The sequence below is a fragment of the Miniopterus natalensis genome, chromosome 10, assembly GCF_054644295.1.
Source record: "Miniopterus natalensis isolate mMinNat1 chromosome 10, mMinNat1.hap1, whole genome shotgun sequence".
NCBI lineage: Eukaryota > Metazoa > Chordata > Mammalia > Chiroptera > Miniopteridae > Miniopterus > Miniopterus natalensis.
The window spans coordinates 70535421-70551915 of NC_142090.1; the positions used below are offsets into that span (position 1 = coordinate 70535421).

General features: G+C 45.1%; 1 protein-coding gene and 1 long non-coding RNA gene across 2 annotated transcripts in view; one reads left to right on the plus strand and one right to left on the minus strand.

The window, feature by feature from the left end:
- Nucleotides 1–4471: 4471 nt before the first annotated feature.
- FERD3L (Fer3 like bHLH transcription factor) lies at nucleotides 4472–5211 on the minus strand. The gene has a single exon (XM_016217030.2). It carries the CDS (start codon nucleotides 5162–5164, stop codon nucleotides 4676–4678), a length of 489 nt encoding a protein of 162 aa, XP_016072516.1. The 5' UTR covers nucleotides 5165–5211; the 3' UTR covers nucleotides 4472–4675.
- A 567-nt stretch (nucleotides 5212–5778) lies between these two features.
- The window catches only part of LOC148092288 (uncharacterized), a 28263-nt gene continuing 17546 nt past the window's right edge, over nucleotides 5779–16495 (plus strand). Inside the window, exon 1 of the long non-coding RNA XR_015715185.1 lies at nucleotides 5779–6601. This is a non-coding gene — a long non-coding RNA (uncharacterized LOC148092288). The remainder of the gene's footprint in view (nucleotides 6602–16495) is intronic.

The window sequence follows — 16495 nt, forward strand, 5'->3', positions numbered from 1 at the left end:
GTACCCATAAGATATTTTATTATGATCATTTCTCTTCTGTAATATTTGTCAAATTCTTGATTTCACTAAATATTAAAGCTTTTTTGCCTTGTACAATTTTAAGGGTAGGATTCTGCCAAATTTTAGCCATAAAGGGTGTTTTAAAATACATTCACACTGTTCTTTGCATTTCGTTCTATTCCCTCATACTTCTTTGCAGAATGTATTTTAAGCACAGAGCTGAAACTTTGGTGTCACGGAGAGAGTTGCGGTAATTTATAAGCTTTGGTTTCGAGAGCCTTGGAGAAGTTTTTCCATCTTTCTGGTATTTTATCCCTGTCAGTTTGCATTGCTTCTTTGCTTTCCTTCCCTTCCTCCGCCAGGTTTGGTTTTGAGCTTTGGATTCAAAGAAACCCCAAAGTCAAAACAAAATGGTCAGAACTGCTGACTCTTGTTTTGTAACCTTTTTTAGTCCAGCATTCCCAGGAAGAGAGGGCACTGACCAGAATTTGGGCCTAACTTCACCCAAAATGTTGGCAAGTTTGGGAACCTAGGAAGGAACTTGGGCCAAGATACAGATATATACCAAAATTTCAACACTTTCCCAACACATTTAAATATAATTTAATGAAATATCACCCTATAAAAAGTAGAGTTTGTACTTAACATTTGTTATTATTGTGCCGGCTACTTTTGATGAAAATGAAATAATCTAATTTATATTTCGTATTAAATAGACTCTCTTGGTTTTTAAAGTTGCAGGTACATTTTGGGACCTCACTTGTAAAATGTGCTTAATGTCTTAGTTACTTTTCTTTTTTTGAGGATTTGTAATTACAAAAAATAAAGTTATATTAAACTGGCTTATCAAGTTTCAACTCAGAATTTTTATAGCTATGTTATAAATCTTCCACAATAGTGTTTTTATAATGGAAATGCTGACAAATGCAATAATAAACACCAACCCAAGGGTCTTAATTGTATGTTCATGCATACTAGCATAATATTTGGTTCAATTTCCAGTGCTAATTTTGCCAAAATCTGCTTTCACATTGGGCAACTGTAAACGAAGATCAGCCTGAATGACTGCCTGTTGATGGCAAAGGCTTCTGATTATTTTTACTTTCCTTGGAAAGCCTGATTATGTCTTCCAAATATGATTTCATTTAGATCTTTTTTTGGTTTACATGTCTGAATACTAATAGTAACCTGATAGTTATGGGGAATTTAGTTTGAGACCAAAAGGCAGTTTTCAGTCAGCAAAGAGTGTATAAATAAATTGACTCCAAGCAACATCTAAAATGGTACATTCCAAGTGTCCAAATTACTTTAAGATTTCAAAAACTAATTATTACAATTTTCCAGATGTAATTGACACCATTAGGGTTTTGTTTTTTTTTTAACTGGTAAAGGTACTGAAAAACCAGTGCTGCCGTAGCTGGGTAGCTCAGTTGGTTTCAGCATCATCCTGATACCCCAAGGTTGTGGGTTTGTTCCCCAGTCAGGGCACGTACGAGAATCAGCCACTAGATGCATAAATAAGTGGGACAACAAATCAATGTCTCTCTCAAAAAAATTGTTTTTCAAAAAGGAAAAACCAATGTCTACTGATGCTTCTATCAATTTTGGTTTAGAAGATAATAAAGAATAAAACAATTTTAACAGGTTGTTTTATATACTAAAACACTATTTAAAAGTACAGTGAATTTATGGATCTAACGTGAAAAAAATAAAACTATCACGTGGCTTAGAAGAGTTGAGTGTCAAGATACGGAGGTGCAGTAAATTCCTGTTGCAAATGCAGGTCATTTTGCCTTATCTCCAGGGATAATTTGATGTAAGGAAAATATCTCTCCATTCCTCTGTGTTTCTGATCCTTATTTGGACTCAATTTATTCTATTAATACAATGATTTAAAGATGCCTTCAGAGACTATATATTTTGGAGCAGCTTCCCAACATATAAAAAACTTACAGAAAACAAAGCATTTTATAAGCTGTAACAGTTTTAAGAATTGTGAGCATAATTCTAATAGTAGGGAAATAGCTTTTTATTTGGAGGTCCTTTGGGTATTATTGACTAAGCCGAAGAGGGGCTCACTGTAGGATATCGTGTGCCTACTAAGCACATAGCACCATGCTTCAGAATATGAGGGACAGCCTGAAGGATGATGGTTGTACTTTCTCTTCAGAATCCAAAGACTTTGAGGCCCTTTGTCTGCACAGGTTGTGTTGTGTGTGTTTTTAAATTCTGGTTTTCAAAATTGGTTCTTTCAACAAATTATTAATGATTCTTAGAGTTGAACCTTTTTTTTTTTTTTTTTACTTATTTAAGACTTGTAGGTTTTTTTTTTTTTAACGGTGTTTAGGTTTCAGGACTTTAAGTGGGAGAAGAAAGAGCACTTCTGTGATCCCTTTTGGTTTTGGACCCACTCGCACTGTATGTAAAATGTCAGCACAATTTTTAACTGGATAGACGAATAACTCAATAGCACGAGGGACTGATGGAGCCACTAGCACTCTGTAAGGGGGAAGCCCAATACTATTTGATGATGAGATGAAACACAATTAGTTATTTTTCCCTTAACGTATTGAAATGAGTAATTTAAAATTCATTTTACAAAATACAAATAAAACATTGCCTAGAAATAGAGAATACAATGAGTAATTTTACTTTATAAAACTGATATATAGAGGTCATTGTCCAAATTTCAGGTTTTTTTTCAGTAAAGGTGCTAGAGAATTAAAAAATACACTGCCTGGTGGTGGTGTTTGGTCTCAGCTGGTTACATTTTTTTCTTTTACTTGTTTATCCTGATTTTTGTGGTAGAGGTAGAAAAAATCCAGGTGAAAAGATGCAGTCACAGTAAGAAATCATCTTGGGGAGGGTGGTCATTTCAGAACAAATCCAGTGCCTGTAGATAGGAGGATTGGGAAAAGTTTTAAATGAAGGCACTTCAGAGGCAGGCACATCCCTGCAATGCTGGTCGGAGGGAGTGTGAACTGGCAGAACCTAACTGGGAGGCAAGCTGGCCATTTGTAGCCACAGACTTAAATGTTGACGCATAAATTTCACTTCTATTTAATATTAGGGAATTATCTTAGACAGAGATTTATAAGAATGGTCTTTGCATCATCATCATTTATTTTTTTTTAAAAGAACTATTATGCACCTGTAAAGGATTGGAGTTAAGTTGTGAAACATCTCTATGACAAAATACAGTAATCAAAATCACGTTTGGATCATACTTAAAGTCAAAGGAAAACTGCTCATTCCATAATGCTGAGTGGAGAAAGATCAGTACTCAAAATTAGCCCAAACTTGTTAAACATACTGAATTTATACCTGTATAGAAAAAAGGAAAAAAAAGACTAGGATATAGGTAAAGAATGCTGTGTGGTAACGCTGAGTGATTTAACTTTTATTTCTTTTTTTTTAACCTTTGTTTTCGAGAGAGAGAGAGAGAGAGAGACAGAGAGAGAGAGACAGAGAGACAGAGAGACAGAGAGAGAGAGAGAGAGAGAGAGAGAGAGAGAGAGAGAGAGAGAGAGAGAGAGAGTGAGTGTGTGTGTGTGTGTGTGTGTGTGTGTGTGTGTGTGTGTGTGTGTGTGTGTGGCACGCATGCGCGATGGGAGGGGCGGGGAGCGCAAAGGAAAGTGCTGTTAAGCGGGGCCCTGCCCTCCAGGGTGCTGAGCTTACCGGGAGGTGGGCTCGCCCGCCCGCTCCTGTCTGAGGGCCCCGGGCTCGGGGTTAGCAGGTCGCGCAGGAGGAAGGGCTGGGCACGGCCGCGGGTCCGACCAGGAGGCGGCCCCTCTGCGCTGCGCGGCTTCGGGGCAGCTAGTTGGGAGCTCGGTTCCCTGCTTTGAAAGTGCGCGCTCGGGCCACGCCGCGCCCGGGCGGACCCCGCCTTCCCCCGCCGGGAGACGGGGCCGCGCCGGCCCCGCAGCGCCCCCCGGGCCCGGGCCTGAGCCGCCCCCACCCCACCTCCGAGCTCCAGCGTCGCGCTCCGCGAGGGACTCCGACCTGGCTGCTGATTCTGCGCGTAGAAAGAGGGCGCGGGGGCGCGAGGAGGAGAGAAGGGGGCGAGGCCTCGGGGCCTCCCCGCGCCCCTTCCTTCCGCGGCTGCGCCCTCGCGTCCCTCTGCGAGCCTGAACGACCTGACCCGAGACGGAGCCCCCCGGCCTGTCCCGAGACCGGTACCCAGCCCCCCTCCCGGGTGCCCGCCCCCCGACCTCCCTAAGGGCGCAGGCCGGAGCGGAGCGCCTGCCCGGGGTGGCGCGGGAGACTCTTGGGGTTCAAATGGGTCTGTTTAAAAAAAAAAAAAGCGAGGAGAGATTGGACTCTCCAGAAGGTCCCGAAGCCTGCCGTTTGCGGAGACGATTAGCTCCCCACCCACGGGGCGGCGGAAACTGCTTCCGCGCGCGCCTCGACGGCCTCGCGCCTCGACGGCCTGGCCCGCGCGCCCTCACGGTCCCCCGGCGCCGCGCCCGCCCCCGCGCAACGCGCCACGGAGCGCGACCGCGAACGTGGTAACTTGGCGCGGGCTCTGGGCGTTTTACAATCCGAACCGAGCCCCAGGAGGTCCGACGTCCTGCCTCGGAGCGTCCCTCCAGGCCTTCCCGCCGCCGGGACCCCAAACGCCCTAAACTCGCAGGCGCGCAGGCGGGAGGCGGCCGACGCGCCCTCGCGCACGGGCTCAGCAGGTTTCCTTTTTCTTGCAGCTGTCCAAGAGCTCGGTCATGAAGGAGATGTAGACGATGGCCAGGCGGAGGGTCTCGATCCGAGACAGCCTTTTCTCGTAGGCAAAAGTGGGCACCTTCCTGCGCAGCCGGTCGAAAGCCTCGTTGAGGTTGAACATGCGCTTCCTCTCGCGGACGTTGGCCGCCTGGCGCTGGGCGTAGGTGATCACCCTTTTCCTCTTGGGGCGGCCCAGCAGGGAGGCGCCTCTTCCCGGCCCCTCTTCCCCCTCCTCCCCCTCGTCGACTTCACCCCCCTCTTCTTCGGGATCCTCGCCAAAGCACGCCAGACTCCTGGGTCTTCCCTCCTGCAGCGCGAGGCCTCGGTCCCCAAAGGGGAGCCCGGGAGCGAAGTCGCAGAGGAGAGGGTGCCCCGGGGAGGCGAGGGACAGGTCTGCGACGAAGTCCAGCACGGTGGCGTCCACGCAGCTCTCCGGATAGACCGCCATCGAGTCCTCTTGGTCCAGTGTCTCATCGGTTTCTCGCAGGGAGAGGCGGGACAGGTGATCCGCGTCCTAGCAGCCCTGGATCTGATGCGACAGCATCCGCGAAGGGCCAGGGGGACGCTGATATTTATAACCCAGCTGATAACAGGATTAGTCGCACCGACGGGGAAGGCTAAGACGACGTCCCTCCTGGCGAAACTGGTGGAAGGAGACGAGCTCGACCACGCCCCGAGGGCTCCTGGAGACGGGCCTCCAGCTCCGATACTGTATCCATTGCGCCGCGCCACCTGGGACAGTTCCTTCTTGGCAGCTGCCCCCGGCTCTTACCTGCTGTGCTTTTCGGGTCTCTCCTCACCCCGCGGCCAACTAATATTCTTCAGACTCCTTCTCTCATGTAGTTCTTTAATTTAGATTTGGCTTTTCAAAGCGAGGATGTTTTCCACCGCCCTGGCTTCTCCTTGGCTTCCGAGCGGAGCCCTGAATCTCGCCCTCCGAGGCCGCCAACCAGCGCGAAACAAGCGCATGTGCTTTTAATGAGGTCCCGAAGAGGGGCCCTGCCTGCTAGGGGTCGCGGGGGGCTGTTTGTCTGGTATCCCGGTGCAGCGGCTACTGAAAGGCAAGACCTTCCATTAGCTTAAGTAAGCACGGTCGGGGGGCCCGGAGCGCATTCCCCACAGTCGCTGTTGGAACCGGCTTTCTCCTTCCAGGGCATCGTAAACATCTCTCCTGCCGAGTCACAAACCCTGCCTTCTAAAGTCCGTTTTGTCACGAGCAGCCTAACAATTCAGACACTTGACTTTCCTTTCCCTACCCTTATCTTCGACTCATGTAAAGGAGAGGATTTTCCTTCGAGGGCAGAAGTTATGAGGGTAATAAAACGAAAGGGGGGGGGGGGCTCCGCGTATTTTCTCAGAGCTTGCTCTCGTGTATAATCCCAGCGTGGGGGGCAGAGCACACCCTCCCCGCCCCCAAACCAAACAGCCTCAATCTCCTCTCAAAAACGTGATCTGCCCTTTGGAAAACCCGTGGGTCCACCAGCTCACCCTCCGTTGAGAAGCTGTCTCTCGAATTTTAAATGGCTTGATCGGCGTTTGCGAACAAGAAAAACCCTGACGCTTCCACCTGGTTTATTTTCCTCACTGCTCTGCACCGCCCCACAGGACATAAGAGCAGAAATTATACTTCATTCATTCTATTTATGGGAGATGTTTGGTTATCCTTAGATCATTTTTTTTTTTTTTAAGATGAAAAAGGAAATGTAAGCTTGGTATAATGAAAATGAAATTTTACTGATTTTATATTATCTCTCATATTTTAACAAAGGAGCATTCATTTTTCCCTTTAGAAGTAATAGACCCCCTAAAAAGAAAAGTTTAGCAAATAGATGGCTTGGTTCAAGACGGACTAGAATCACCATGTGCATTCATTCCTGGTAAGGAGGTAAGTTGTGACTGGGATGGTCCAGCTGGTACATTGGACAGCTCCCAGAAACCGCCTATTTCTAACAGGTACGCTCAATTCCTTCTTCCCAGATTTCCAATGTATACTCCCAGATGCCATTAAAGCTGTACCATCTAGAATTCTTCTTTTCCCTTCTTCTTCTTTTTTTTTTTAAAACTCACTTGTGCCTGAGCTCACCTTGCTCTTTTGTCCTTTAATTGATTTTCTTTTTCCTTGCTTGTGTTTGCTAACTTCATTCTCCAGCGTTTGTTGTGAAAGTCACGTGCCCGAGGATGTTAATGGGAAGGAGATCTTTGATTAGGATTACCTATTTGGTTCTTATGAAACTCCTTTCAAAGAGAAGGCTGAAAAAGAAAAACTAATTGGGATTTCAACAGTGGCTAACGAATAAGAAAACGGGGAGATTAATTTTTTGTTTTGACACATAGTAGCATGCTTTGTTACTAACGCTTGTATAGCTTTATGTGTTATCACACATTTGGACAAATTTTAGAATTGACTTTTAGTTGTTAAGTGTTTCTCCAGAGATTTATTAGAATCCGAGCTGCTTCCGTCCTTGTCAAAAGTTAGCATTTTCAAGCCATTCTGAAGGTGTGCAGTGTGGTTATGACCTGCATTTCCCTGATGACAAATGTTCTGTTCATGATCTCACTCATACGTGAAATCTAATGAGCAAAATAAACTGATGAACAAAATAGACACAGAGACATAGAACTGTGGAGCAGTAGGACGGATTTCAGGGGGGAGGGGGTGGGTGGGGGAGGGGGAGAGAGGCTAATCAGAGAACTTAGATGCATATATACGTGACCTATGGACACAGACAATAGTGTGGAGAAGGCCTGGGGGGTGGATGTCTGCTGGAGGGATTCAGTGGGGGGGGGGGGGGGGGAAGAGGGACATCTGTAATACTTTCAACAATTAAAAAAATATCAGGGTAACCGGGCTCTGGGTGAATTACATGTATCTAGGAGTAAGTAAGAGGAGGCAGAGTTCTGGACGGAGCAGGCTTCCCCTTTGTGAAGTGCTTCTCATTGTCAAAATTCATGCATTCAGAAAAGCAAGCAGCTGCTTCGAGAGGCTTGTCCTTTCCACCCTCGCTCCCACCTACACCACGTAGATAGTTGTGGCGGCAACTGCTCGTTGCCCTAGAGTGGGCACTTACCGTCTGTGCTCTTGGCCACAGGCCCACCCACCCGCTTCAGCGGGCGCGTTGCTGGCCCACCGCGTTCACACCAGTGGGTAAATGAGAAGTGAAATGTACAAGTTCAAGTCGGTCCGTCGAAGATGAGAGCATCTGCCTCCCACGTGGTCTTCTGCCCTCTCCCCACAGCCCGCAACGTGGGTACTTTGGTGGGGAGTAGCCCTGACCGTGCACACAAGGGCATCACTCTGTGCAAGGGTTGGATAAACACTTTCGGTAAGGGACCAGTACATATTTTAGGTTTTGCAGACTATACGATCTCTGTCACAGCCAGTCAACGCGACCGCTGGGCTATGAAAAGAGCCATAAGCAATAAGTAAACGAGTGAGTGTAGCGGAGTTCCAATGGAATTTTATTTACAAAAGAAGGTGGTCCCCAGGCTGCAGTTGGCTGACTGCTGCCCTGGGGGGGGGGGGGGGGGCAGAGCAGCAGGAATCGGGGACTTGAAGTGATCTAATGGAGTAGAGCTGTACCTCTCAAATACAGATTAATATGTGAGAAAGGCTGCACTTCCAGTGGATAACAGTTTTCCTCCTTACAGTGGTGTGTTTTCTGCTGGCAGAAAAGACTAAACAGATACGCGACTGTATATCTATTTTGAAGTATCATTTATAAAAACTGCTTAAAATCAGTTATTAAGGTTTTTTTACTTGATGGTTTTCCTATTTATATGAAATGTTTTCCCTCTTAATATGAAAGTTAGCCTGAGAACAAATCTATTTTCCAAATTTTCAATTATATTAGTTCTTACATTCGTTGTTGTTTGAACCCTCTCCAAATTATTCACTTCTTTTTGAAAAATGTGGAAAATTAGAACCATGTGAAGGAAAAGTATCCCCCAGGATGTTATAAACTATTACCCCCAAATAATTTCCTTTATCCCCCTCATTTCCTATACTATATTTTAATAGTGACTTTCCTTTGAAATAAATATTATAGTAGGCTTGACAGTCATCCTGAAATCCATAAGTTCTTTGTATATTTGGAGTTTAACATTATATGTGTGATTTTGTAATTTAATGTTTTTTTCAAAAGTCTTTGTCATCATACTCTTCATTTGTGAAATGTTAGTATTAAGTTGAAACATGTAACTTCCAAAAATCAAACTATTTTTAACCTAAAAAAAATTGAGTCATTTAATTTGGTTCGGCCTAATATATTCAAAGACACTACAACTAAATAAGAAAATTGAATCAAATACATTAAAATTAATATTACACATGAATTTAGTACTTTCATCAATAGATACAAATTATAACCTGCTATATTATTGCACATTAAATTTATTTTACACTAAATTAAAAAAAACATACAATTTTTTCAACAAATTTTTATTGAATGCCTATGATGAGCCTGATCCTTGTGGCACTGATTTAGGAGTTTGATATACATCAATGAACAAGACAGGAAACACAAAAAATTATCGTGTTGAGGGAGGTCAGTGCTACGGAAAAAACTTGCTTAGTATAAGTGGGAACACGAATGCTGAAAGTTGGGTGCAGGTTGCTGTTTTTAATAGGGTTATCATGTAAATGTCTGATTGGAAGGTGATATTTGAATAAATACTTGAAGGTAGTAGGGAGGCAGTTAATTGCTTATCAAGTGAGAGTGTCCAAGCAGAGAGAACGGACATTTCAGAGAAGGTAAGGTGGAAGGACACCTGGAATCCTGTAAGAACATCACAGAGGCCACTAGACAGAAAGAGCTGGGGGAAGGAAGAAGACTGAGAGATGAGGTCAGTGGTAGTATGGGGCAGGGTTGTGATCCACTCTGGCACCTCTTGGCACACCCTTGCCTAATTATGAGTGAGGAGCATATGGTTACAAGACTAAGAATTTTGGAAAGAGGGCTTGAGTTACATCATTAGATAAACCTCCAAGACCAGCCTAGATAACAGCTGAGGGAGGCAGGAATTTAGAATGGAGAGTGGGAAAGGAAGGCAAGGAGTGCCAGTTGCAATCACAAGAAGAACTGCAGTGATGGGTCTATAGTTGGTTCTACTAATCTCCCTCTTCCAAATTTCTGCTCAAGAAGAGACCATCATTGCATCCTGGGGTAGTCACCACTCAACACTTGCATGGAGAGTTGAATCCACGTGGCACAAAGAGTGAACTGTGGCATCGAAGGATGTGTACTGCTCATCTCTCCCTTCTAGAAAGGATGCACTGAGCTTGAGGAGTGCAGTTAGTAGATGTCTCCCTGTGCACTGTGACTCCCCATTCTGTTGGCTGAGACATTGCCACATCTGCTTCACTGTCTAATTCTCTCTGCCCAGTTTTGTTTCTTCACTGGTTTCCTTTTGCAGGTGTCATGTCTGATCACAGCCCGAAAGCTTTCTAGCCCAGTTCTGCTTCCCCACTCTATCTTTCATAGACATGACCCACCCCCCCCAACACACACACACTAGCCTCGTTCACTCCTAACTGGGTCTCAGCATCTGCTTCCTGGAGGACCCAAACTGACCTACTCCATGGGGGCAAGATTTCATCTTTTTGATTCTCAACTGAATCCCCAGTGCCTTGAACAGTATCTCCCAAGTTATAGTCATGAAATAAGTAGATTTTTAAACTTGTAATCTGAATTAAGCATAATTATCTCCCTTCTTATTAGATGTGGACTCCTTCAAGACTGGTATAGTAATAATAATATAGTGATAACAAAAATGATATCGAATACTTATGTGTTAAGTGCTATGCATTTATTATTTCACTTAATACCACAACTGATGCAGAAGATTCATTTCCCCCTTTTCCAAATGAGTCCCAAAATGGTTGTGTTCACAAATGTGTAAATGCTCACATCAGGATTCAAACATAGGTGAGAGCCCAGAGATGTGGTTACTACATTACAATGCTTCCACTAACTCACGCCTTAACCTGTCTGATAGCAGCACTAACAGAGTCTAACACAATACTTCCTTAATAATTTTGAAAGTGTTTCTATGAAATTTCCACCTTCAATGCTATTTGCGTTTTGTTTGGAAGCTTTTTATCACTTTTTTCTACGATGAAGAATACTGTGTTGGGTTCCCTAGGTATTTTCATTAAACAACTTTCTTTACGTAAGGATACCAAGGGTACCATTTAGATTTATTTCTGTCCTATATTATCTCTTCTAAATTTAAGTGATTTACTTAAGCTTAAAAATGCCAGCTGTATCAGAGCTAACAACTTTGAAGTGAAGGGCTCCCTAACCACTTTCCGGCTTCTTGACTCACCCATCTTCCTTGGGCAGGGTTTCCTGGTTATCCTGCCACGGTCTTTAGCCTCTTTGTGGCTTCTTACAGCTATCATTTGAGGATTACAGAATCTCCATATTGGTTAGTACCATGGATGGAGGAAACCATCATCACAGTGCAAGCCGTTACTGTCATTATCTCTGTGGGTCCTGAAAGATGATGACCCTCCAGAGCACTCTCTCAAGGGTTGCTCTATGCCTACAGAAAATTCCAATTTTTAAAACAAATCTCTTCTCATCCCACTGAAGTGGCATTAACGTCATAGCCATCTCATTTGGCAAAGTGGTTTGTTCGGTACAGGCTTTCTTTACCTTCTTCCAAGACCTCTTTCAACATATTGCCTCAGGATTTCATGGAGTTCTCAGATCCAAATTTGAGACTATCCTAACTCTGTCTTTTAGAGCTACAGTGACCCACCCGCATACTGTTAACGAACGTTTAAAGTAAGTTGCCACACCCACCAGTGGCCGGATCAATAGAACTATTCTCAAGGCTCCTCACGTTTTACCCCACACGTGGATGCAGTCTCAGTGGAGCCCTCCCGCCAGGCTTCAACGCTTAGTCTCTGCGACTGCGACCACTTATTATGTACCGTGCATCTGATCTGCTCTTTTTCCCCTTGGCCAGTTCGAAGTGGCCCTTGGGGCCATTATCTCCCGATTGGCCATCTTCAGTCAGAATCCACTCCAAGGAAGCATCTGGTCAGTTTCTTCCAGTTCGTGACAAGGTAGAGTGATAATATGGTAATCACATTGGCCATAGCAGAGACGATTAGATTCTAAAATTTTTAAGATTCTAGAGAAAAAAAAGTGGTCAAAAGGTTTTTAAAGTCTCTGACAATTTATCTGTACTTTATAGGTAAAACGAGACTTGCGAGACTTGTTTTGTTCACACTCTAGCTCACAGCCTGGCGACTTTGACCTTTGTTTGGGTATCAGGCTTGGGCAAGTGTGAGCAATTCAGTGCTGTCTTTGGAATGAATAAAATAAAGAGCATTGAAAGCAGCGCCATAATGTTAGATATTGTCAATTTGCTTTCCCTCCTCTGAGAAGAAACATCCCAAACAATCAGTATTATAATGGAGTGAGCCCCGGGGGGAGACTTTTCTAGGGGTCCGCAGTTTCTTTTCTCCTTGCTCCTTTCTCCTTCCGCTCGCCTCTTCCTGCTACAGGCTTTTGCTCGCTGGCCCTCGCAGCGCTCTCCCTTCCCCGGGCTCTCTTATGGTGGGTGCCCTGCTATTGAATTAACCAGGGCCACCTGGAGGCTGATGGGTGCTGTGCTATTGAATTAACCAGGGCCACCTGGAGGCTGATGGGTGCCGTGCTATTGAATTAACCAGGGCCACCTGGAGGCTGATGGGTGCCGTGCTATTGAATTAACCAGGGCCACCTGGAGGCTGATGGGTGCCCTGCTATTGAATTAACCAGGGCCACCTGGAGGCTGATGGGTGCCCTGCTATTGAATTAACCAGGGCCACCTGGAGGCTGATGGGTGCCCTGCTATTGAATTAACCAGGGCCACCTGGAGGCTGATGGGTGCCGTGCTATTGAATTAACCAGGGCCACCTGGAGGCGACGGCCCCACAGGTGCCTGCTGCGGCCAGTGGGCCCGCGCATGCCCGCCCCTGTGCACCGGGCTTGGTGGCTGACGGCAGCAGCTGCGGTGGCCGCGCTCCTTGGCCACGCAGACGGCGCTGCTCCGGTGGGCAGGTAGGCCAGGTCCAGGGAGGTGGGGCGCAGGGTGGGCCACCCACAGACCAGGCTGGCTGCCCGCTGACCCGTGTGGGCTGCCAGTGGCTGTCTTAAGGACTGAGGACAGGGGCGTCCGGTTTTTTTGTTACTGGGCTCACTCTGAGCCGCTGAGTGGCCCACTGGCTGGGTCCCCATGCGCCAACCCCTTGGCTCGGGCAGTGGTCATCAGAGTGGTCTTGGGGCTGCAGTGCTGGGGTTGAGGGGGTTTGGGGTGTCCGTGCATGCCTGAGGCCTTGATAGCTCCATCTGCTTGGGGAGTGGGGGACAGCCTCTCAGGGTCCGCCGCGCAGATGCTGGGCTGGGTGGGCAGCGGGGCCGTGGGGAACTTGAGGTCATCAGTGGGTCGCGGCAAAGGCCCTTCAGCCCTCGAGTGTCCGGCCCAGCCCTTGTGCTGTGGGCGGCCGGCGGGGGGCTACACAGGTTGGGCAGGGACTTGCTGACTCACATGGGCACGGCTCCTCGGCACCCCGTGTGGCATTCCCTGCCTGCTCCTGGGACCTGGCGCTGCTGTCGTTGGGGCACCTGGACTCAGGTGCTGGTGCAAAGGGCAGGGCCTTGCGGTGCTCAAACTTGCAGGGTGACACTAAGCACAGGTCTGTGTTGTGCGCGTGACCCAAGGCCAAGAGCTGCACCTGGAGGCCCAGCTCTGTTTCCTGGGACAGCGCAGCAGGAGGCTCAGTCTGGCCTGGCTCTTGGTGGTGGGTGGTGGCTGCTCCTTCTGGAAGGACACAGGCGGGGACTCACACCTGGGTGGAGTGTGGGAAGCCTGCTTCCCCGGGCAGTCAGGGCGTGGTCACCGCAGGTTAGGGTGTTAATGAGCACCTGCTGTGTGTTATGAGCACTTACTGTGTGTTATGAGCACCTACTGTGTGTTATGAGCACTTACTGTGTGTTATGAGCACCTACTGTGTGTTATGAGCACTTACTGTATGTTAGACACCGTGCAGGTGCTCATTGTCTTATCTGTCCCTGCTCTTCATCTATGATCTGCGTCCTTCCAGACTGCATATTTCTCTTAGCATGTCTTAGTCCAGACACTGGCTTTTAGGAAGAGCACAAGGCCACTCTCTAGTCTTCCTCTTATTTCATTCCTGTGGAGGAGAAGTTCTGGTGCAGCGTTGAGGATATTTTGTTGGCAGAGCCTGCACCCATGGAACTTCTGCTTACCTGGGTGTCTTCTTCTCACTTCTCTTCATTACTGGAGCCCTCACATGTCAACCTGTCCTCTGAGTTCACTTTCCTGTCTCACACTCTGGGTCTCTTTTGCCTCCGAAACTGGAGGTGTGCACTTTAGACAGGCCTTAAACACAGACTGGAATAATACAGAGCTTGGTTTTGAATTTAGGACAGTGATTCTCATTTGATCCATAGACCGCCTATCTCAGGATGAACTGCTAGCTAAAAGGCAGATTCTTGGACCCATCCTAGGGTCATGCAGTCAGAATATCTGGTGGCAGACAGGGTTTGCCCTATCAAGGAAATTGTTATGTATGTCCTCAAGATTTTGGTTCATGGATTAAATCTAACGCTGATTCTCAATCTTGGCGGCGTGTAAGAATTACCTGTGAATTGAAAACTAACTATTGATAGTGGAATAATATTCCAGAAAAACTAACTCAGCGTTTAAATGGAATTCCTCACTTGACTCCAATATGCAGGTACGGTTGAAATTTGTGGATTAGGAAAGCCATATTGCCTAAATACTGATGTCTCACTTAGACTTTGCTTTCTTTCTGACCTCATGGTATGTGGTTTAATCAAAGTTACATTCCTATTCAGTCATTACTTCCAACAAGAAGAAAGATGAGATACATTTAGAGCCAATAAGAACACAAAAACTAGAACATCTGTGTTGAGCTCTTAGCCTGTGAAACTTTGTTTTACGTAAGTTGTAAAAATAAAAATTTGGTCATCGTAGCTAAAGTCAAGTTAGATAAATTTTGTACTACAAAAAGGAAATAGGCTTTTAAATATATTTCACCAAAGATTTCTTCATGAGCTTTCAGTGATTAAAGTATCACATACACTGAAAAGGAAAATCCTTTTCATCCACTTTATTTCTCTTGGAAGTGATGGAAATCTGGTGCATAGAGGACTGATTACCACAACTGATGCTGAGGGTTTTCTTACCACCCTTATATTGCCAAGTATACTTAGTGCTCAGATTAATCTTGTATGTTGTGTATCAGGTGATCACCTAAATGCCTTCCAACAGTTCTTAGGCATGGTGTGTCATTTCTTAATGGATTCTAGGGTCATCATCATCATCATCATCACCACACACACACACACACACACACACACACTCACTGTGTTGAAGGATGTATACTTACCTATCCAGTTACTGAATTGTCATTGATGAATTTTAAGTCTATGGTACTGATCATTTTGTTGAACCTGAGCTTTCATTTCATTGATATGCTGGAGCTTTTTGGTTTTGAAAAGAGTAATGACAATTTAGACTGAGGGAGACAAATCAGTAGTGGTTTATATAATGCAAGTTGTGAATCAGATCATCAAAACCAATCTCAAAGTGTAGGATGCAGAATATATTTTCTTTGTCACAGAGCTCAGTTTCCTAAGAATACTTTCCATAAAGGGAAAGGGGACATGCACATGCATTACTCTATTATCATTTTGACTTCATTAATAATGATGATCGTGAAGATGTTAATTTGTTTGAGTTCACTATTAATCGTTTTATTGCCATTAACCTATTAAATGCTTAAACAGGTTAGAATATAAATTAATAGAGGAATATATTTTAATACTTAAGATGCTAAACAATCAAAATTATATGGGTTGAAATAATGTGAATACAGTCAGAAATTATTTACATAATAGAGGAAATATTACAAAATGCTATGATAAGTCTACTTAAAATATATAAAACCTTTTGAGGGCTAAACAATATTTTAGGTTTATAAGAGACAAATACGGCAGAATTGAGAAATGAGTTGGTTTAATGAGTGACTGTGAATAAATTGTGAGGCTTTAAGACTAGATAGAGATTTCTGTTCTGATTTCAATTCCCATTTTCATAAATCTACCACAATTCTGTATTGCTTTGATTCAATATCTGCAATTATTTCCAAATGTCCTTGAGACTCATCTTCATCTCATTTAATCCAGGGACCATTTTATTATCAGCCTAAAGCACTTCTCTGACATTCTTCCACACAAAACCTTCAATTTGCTCAATATATAATGTTGTCATTCATATAATATGAAATCCTTTGAGTACCATTACAGACCCCGAGCTTCCTCTCTCTTCTAACTTACATTAAACCTCACATGCTCTCTCTTAACCATGTCAGGAATATATTTTCTCCTTCCTGATTATTTGCCTTTGATCACAGTACACCCTAAACCCCTCATCCTCACTTACCTTATGTCATGCATTTGCCCAAAATGTTTCGCATTTACTAAATTGTCTCTGAATACCTTACTCCATTGTAATGCATTTTTTCACTCTGCAGCTAAAAGTGATTCTTTTAACATTATAAATCAATTCTAAACAGTTTTTCTCAGTGGTTGGAGTGTCGGCCCTCAGACTGAAGGGTCTTGGGTTCGATTCCGGCCAAGGGCAGGTACCTCGGTTGCAGCCACAGTCCCCGGCCTCGGTCCTGGGTCAGGCACATAAGAGACGAAGGCAGCCAGTTGATGTGTCTCTCTCACATCAA